Source organism: Adiantum capillus-veneris, chromosome 2 (assembly GCF_014529385.1).
Source record: "Adiantum capillus-veneris isolate H3 chromosome 2, ASM1452938v2, whole genome shotgun sequence".
NCBI lineage: Eukaryota > Viridiplantae > Streptophyta > Polypodiopsida > Polypodiales > Pteridaceae > Adiantum > Adiantum capillus-veneris.
In genome coordinates, this window is record NC_140932.1 from 144028481 (window position 1) to 144033932 (window position 5452).

The window sequence follows — 5452 nt, forward strand, 5'->3', positions numbered from 1 at the left end:
TGCAGCCTCCTATCCCGATTCCCGTCATAGGCTTTAATTGTAGTCTCCTCAACAATAGCAATAGCTGCGCCACTCTCATACAACAACGTTAGCATTTTCTTTACTCTCTTTTGATCCATCCCGGTTTTCCCGCTACCTGCATCAACCACCCCGTGAGACGTTGCCGTTTTCGAAAGTGACTGGTGTAATCGATGTAAATTGCATTTCACAAATGCACCCCCTACCGAAAAGGTAGCAGTCAATGTTGGACCTTCCGGTTACCACCATTTTGCGAAACTGCCAACTCAAAAGTCCTATCGACTCCTATGGGGCACAACCTCACATAAATCGAGGGCCTGTAAATGTACCGGGCCTATGGGGGGACCCTCTTAGAGTGCTGCGATTTCCAAATTCCGTGGAACGAAACAAGGAATTGCTCCAAAATAGATTATTTGTCCCCACTCGCCACTCCCCCTACAAATCCAGACTGCACTGGCTCTGAGTCTCTGAGACTCGAGTACTGTGAAAAAAGACATTTATCGACCCACTCGCTGCCGCCTGTGAGTCGTCAAGGGAGTCATCTCAGTGCCACCGTCCACGGACCCGTCACCCCACCCTGTCCAGTGTGACCCTGTTCGTCAAGTCCACGTCTGAGAGTCCTTTCAGTACGGCTTTTGAGTTGGGTTGACTGTTGAGAACTTGAGAGAGAAGGAGCATGGTCCACCCGTCCATGGGATGATTCCATAAATTATGGAGGAGGTTCAGGAGGGAGTGACGTCACTCCTGAGCCCTCTCGGCCCACTGCCAGTCTGCCAGCCATGCTCCTGTCCAGTACGACTCCAGAGTCCACAGCACGGGCCACCACTCTCCTCTCCTGTTGTCACAGTTTGTGGTCATGTGCTTTATTGACGTTCGACAGTCTCTCGACTCTCGAGCCTTGCGTTCTGATCTCTCTCTCTCTCTCTCTCTCTCTCTCTCTCTCTCTCGGAGTCCCACTCCCAGCTCCCTCCCGACTCAGCGGCGCCGGTCGGCTGACTTCGACTCAGCGCAAACTCCCCCATTTGTCTATTTGATTGCAGTGTTGCTGAAAAATTGAAAGTCCTCTGTCGGCTGCAAAAGTAAAAATATCGATCGCCAGCTAACTATCCCCTGAAAGGGTTGTTAACTATATGACATTTGTGCAGACCTGATTGTTGAGACTTGATAACAGCTGATTCCCTTGCATTTGGGTGCGATCTTCAACTGTAGTAGGCTGATGGTAATACACCCTCGACCTCCATGTCGAACAATGGAGAGGCTTTCATCACCTACGCACAGTACAATCTGGGAGGAGATTATAAGAGTGGAATCACAGAGGACGAGATGGTCACATGGCTCCAATGCCCGCTAGACTACACCACTGAAAGAGATTATTGCTCAGAGCTATTCAGAAGCTTGTCATCCTCCACATATAGTCGAAGACCAAGGAGTGAGCAAAATCAAGGGGTCCTGCTAAGCATGCCGGAAGGTGGTCAGTTGTTTGAGGAGAGAGCTGCTTCTCCAGGGCCTGAAAATGCCGCTGGGGATGCTGTAGCCTTGGGTGCAAGATGCGCTTCAGGTTTTGTTTATTCTGAAGCTGTACTAGAGGCCTTTAATAAGGTCAGGACCATAATGCAACCAAGTTCTTGTTTGCAGTCAAGCATTACTTCTCCTAAGAAAAGAGGCAATGCTTTTGCAGCACCATCTTTTTTGCAAGTGCAGCATGAAAAGCAGGAACCCTATGTTCGTTATATCCCATCAAGGTCTGGAGAGCTTGGAACCAGCATGACAGCAATGGCTGAGAATTACCAGGCCTATGGAGGCAGACACAGATCTAATTATAGCTACTTATCATCCTGTGTTTCTTCTGCGGTTGTCATGAATCAAAGCAGCATGCAAAGATCAGAGCCCACAAAAGAAGCAGCTACTGCTTTTTGTAAATCACCAGCAGCATGCAGCTTAAGCAACCGGGAAGGCTCAGCTACGAGGGGTTTAGACACACATGTACAGATGCCGCACATGCCTTGTGAGGGCAGCAGCTTATATGGTCTTGTCACTGCTAAGGATCAACTGAAGAGTTGTCATCATTTACATGCTCATGTGAGCATCACTGGACATTGCACTAGTGTTCCTTGTGCTGTGAAAGAGAGAGACCAGGTCTCGCATCTTACTGATACTGGAAGACATGTACAAGAATCTGGTGATACACATTCTGAGCTGGTTGCTTTACCGAGTTGTTCTGGAGGCTCGCAGATTAGTGGAGAAATGAGTGCAAAGGAGACTTCTTCGTTGGAAAAACATAAAGTGGAGGATTGTGACTACCAAAGTAAGGTGTGCACGCTTTTACAAGTTCCATGGCCGGTTTTGATAGGTATACAGAGCCTTGCGGATGAAATTTGATGCTTATTTTCTGGTTTAGCAGAATGCAGATGTCGACTCAGCTGAAATGAATCTGCTAAATAGACGTCGCTTCAAGAGAAGTAGAGTTGCAGAGAGCCATAATCTTTCTGAAAAGGTACATTTTAATCCTAGTTTCTGCTATACTTCAGAAGGTGTCAGTAATGATGGCCTTCCGAAGTGTGTAATGGTTACACAGAGGCGGCGCAACAGGATCAATGAGAAGTTGAAAACTCTTCAAGAACTCATTCCCAATTCTTGCAAGGTTAAATCCCAATCTTTCGTTGCTATTTGTGATATATTTTTTCTCTTCTTGAAGGTTTTTCTAATTTTGCATAGCTGCTTGTTTGGAACATCACAGACAGACAAAGCTTCTGTACTGGATGAGGCTATTGAGTATTTGAAGGCCTTGCAATCACAGCTCCAGGTAATAGAAGCATTCAAAACTCCTTGTTACCCAAATAGTGGCGTATTTTTGCAATAAAATTCAAATTTCAAATGTGTGCAGATGATGTCTACAAGAAATGGCATGAGTTTGCCTCCAGTTGTGACACCTGCTGGAGTGCAGCATTTTCACGGGGTGGTTCAAATGGCTCCATTTCATCCATTGGGGATAGGTTTACCACCAGTGAATGGGAGTACGGGAGTGGGCATGGGACCGGGCTTGTCAAATTTGCCTCAAGGGATTGATGGAAGACCACTTCAAGCAATTCCAGCAATTTCTCCTCTCTTTAATGTAACGACTGTGCCAGTGGCTTCTCAATTTGTTGGTAGTCAGCTTTACCTTGGCCTGGAGTTGCCTTCTTCGGAATTCATGGCCTTGCAGGAAGCACCTGTGCAAGTAAGCTTTGCATAGTATTTTCTTGTTTAAGTTTGATCATTTGGGGGGCTTTTCACTTGGGCTTTCTGCAGGAATCTTTAGGACAATCACAGGCTAAAGTAAGGCATGGAGAAAATTTGCAAATAAACAGGGTGTCAAAAGACAAATGAGTCAAATTTTCAATTGTTATTAGTATCAACCTTGCTGAAGGTGACCAAACAGGTTGTACCTGAAGAACTTAAAGCAGGTGATTAATATTCTATAGCTTTGAATTTTAGTCTTTGCCTAAATGTTCTATGTAAGGGTTCGCAATTCTCTGCCCACTTCCAAGGAAGCCCTTTTGCTCTTTCTTTTGTTCAGTTGCTGTGCTCCGCTCTCCCCCTTGTTGAAGCTGTTCTAAACCGTTTAGGATGTTTTGGGCATGCAATTGTGTGCTTACCTATGCCTGATACTCCACTTTAGATCACGTATCAATTGAGAAAAGACCATAGTCTTAGGCCAAATGTGTGGACTGATGTGTCAAAAAGGGGAGTCTTATGCCCAAAGAGTTGGGGATTGCTCCTTATAAGCCTTGGGAACGAAAACCGCGGATGCATGCTATTTCAATTCGTGGCTCACCTTGCCACAACTCTTGCCTCTTGAAAATAATTTGCCCATCATGGTTTACCATACCTCATGAATTTGCGAATCTAGGGAAGACGATAAGTACCATGTATCCTCAACTAAAAGTTATGGACTCTCTTCAATAGCCAAAAACCCACTCCTTCATGTGGAGGGAAGTTCAACTTATTTTCCATCTTACAGGAATACTGAAGCTATGTGCATCTAATTATTTACAAGGCTTGTCATTGCAAATCAGCCAGCTTTGCACACCTTACATCCAATGAGGATCACTCCTGTCTGTTTTCACCAATAATTCAGTCAAGATATTGTTTGCTACAAAGTAGATCTTTGAATTTATTCATGGTTAGATTGCACTGCAGCAGCTTATAGCAAGCATCCTTCACAATGCATATGTACGCCCCCATCCTTCCATGGTAAAAGTCTGTAAGTATGCTCCGCTAGATACACAGTTCATTTCAAAAGGCTTTCAATCCTCATATGGTCGCTGGCAGGCCCTGTGCCTCTGCCAGTTCGTGAACACGTCGACGTATCCACACTGCAAGACACGTTCAGTGGGAAAAATGAAGAGCACTCTATGTCTCAAGAATCCCATGTTGGGGTGGGTGCAGCTATTTGATGAATTGCAGAGTCGGAGGACCCAAAGGAGGATAACTGCAACAAGGACCTGGTGTTAAAATCCTGCAAGCCAGGACAAATTGTAAGGTTGATTGCATTTATCTCCACATCCCAGGACACGACCCCACATTTCGGCACAACAAGCATTCCACTTTTCATCCATGTTTGCGTTGGACTCGTGTAGCTCTGCTCTCTGATAGTTGACTACTAATACTTTTTGCGCAGGCACGCTTAAACGTTTGACAAGAAGGCATCCTTCTCTAGAAAGCACATCATTGAGCAATCTAGCAGGGACAATTAACCTCATTACAAGGGCAAAAGCAACAGTCTCTCTCAGTGGCTACTTGTACAAGAAAGAGCGGTAACTTTCCATAGCCCGAAACCCAATCCCTCTCTTCCGCAACCTTTCATTACCCCTCCCTTAGACCGGACCCCCACCAAATCTTCTACTCATTGGAAGAGCCGCATTGACCTCTTCCCCGCTGAAAGATCCCAGAGCTCTCAAGAGAAAACCTACTGTAGCCCCTAAATATCCTCTTAACCATGTACATAGCCCATGTAACCACAGGGCTTCTCCAAAACCTGGAAACCTTCCCTAAATTATAATTGCATCTCAAAAGAATCAATAGAAGAGAAACTAGAGTGCTTCATTAGCCTGCATAACCGGAACTGGATAACAAACCGGTACAACGGTACAAGCCTTCAAGGCGATTGCAATTAGAGAGAGCTTCCCTTTGGTACCTGCATGCTTATGGAAAGGAATGGAGAGCATTGAAGAAGAGTATACTGTAGTGAAAAAAACATAGAAGTGAAATCTGAGAGAGAGAGAGAGAGAGAGAGAGAGAGAGAGAGAGCGCGATGTTTTTTTTTCAACCAATCTTTTTAGCGTAAGTGAGTAGAAGTCACTCATACATACAGGAATGTATATTTGTTTTGTTCACATGCAAGCATTGAACAAGAGTATAGATATGTAAAGAAGAATGTAGAAATGAAAGGTGA

General features: G+C 45.1%; 1 protein-coding gene across 10 annotated transcripts; it reads left to right on the forward strand.

Moving 5' to 3' along the window:
• Window positions 1-827: 827 nt before the first annotated feature.
• Window positions 828-5194, forward strand: LOC147463788 (uncharacterized). Of its 10 annotated transcripts, none has more exons than XM_086491023.1 (7): window positions 828-2328; window positions 2420-2659; window positions 2756-2821; window positions 2903-3235; window positions 3307-3333; window positions 3425-3461; window positions 4679-5194. In XM_086491023.1, exons 1-7 carry the CDS (start codon window positions 1258-1260, stop codon window positions 4816-4818), a joined length of 1914 nt encoding a protein of 637 aa, XP_086347149.1. In that variant the 5' UTR covers window positions 828-1257; the 3' UTR covers window positions 4819-5194. The 10 variants fall into 10 exon arrangements, 6 of the variants coding, with proteins under 6 accessions (XP_086347149.1, XP_086347111.1, XP_086347087.1 ...); XR_015185368.1 differs by adding an exon at window positions 4447-4535 and having other exon boundaries at window positions 831-2328; window positions 2417-2659; window positions 3307-3461; window positions 4679-4815; XM_086490985.1 differs by having other exon boundaries at window positions 830-2328; window positions 2417-2512; window positions 2576-2659; window positions 3307-4821.
• Window positions 5195-5452: the final 258 nt, after the last annotated feature.

Excerpts from the sequence above, each read along its gene's own strand:
- LOC147463788 (XM_086491023.1), top strand. The coding sequence starts at position 1,258 with ATGTCGAACAATGGAGAGGCTTTCATCACCTACGCACAGTACAATCTG. Across the intron at positions 2,329-2,419 it reads ATTGTGACTACCAAAGTAAG|AATGCAGATGTCGACTCAGC; the intron begins GTGTGCACGCTT and ends CTGGTTTAGCAG. Across the intron at positions 3,236-3,306 it reads TGCAGGAAGCACCTGTGCAA|GAATCTTTAGGACAATCACA; the intron begins GTAAGCTTTGCA and ends GGCTTTCTGCAG.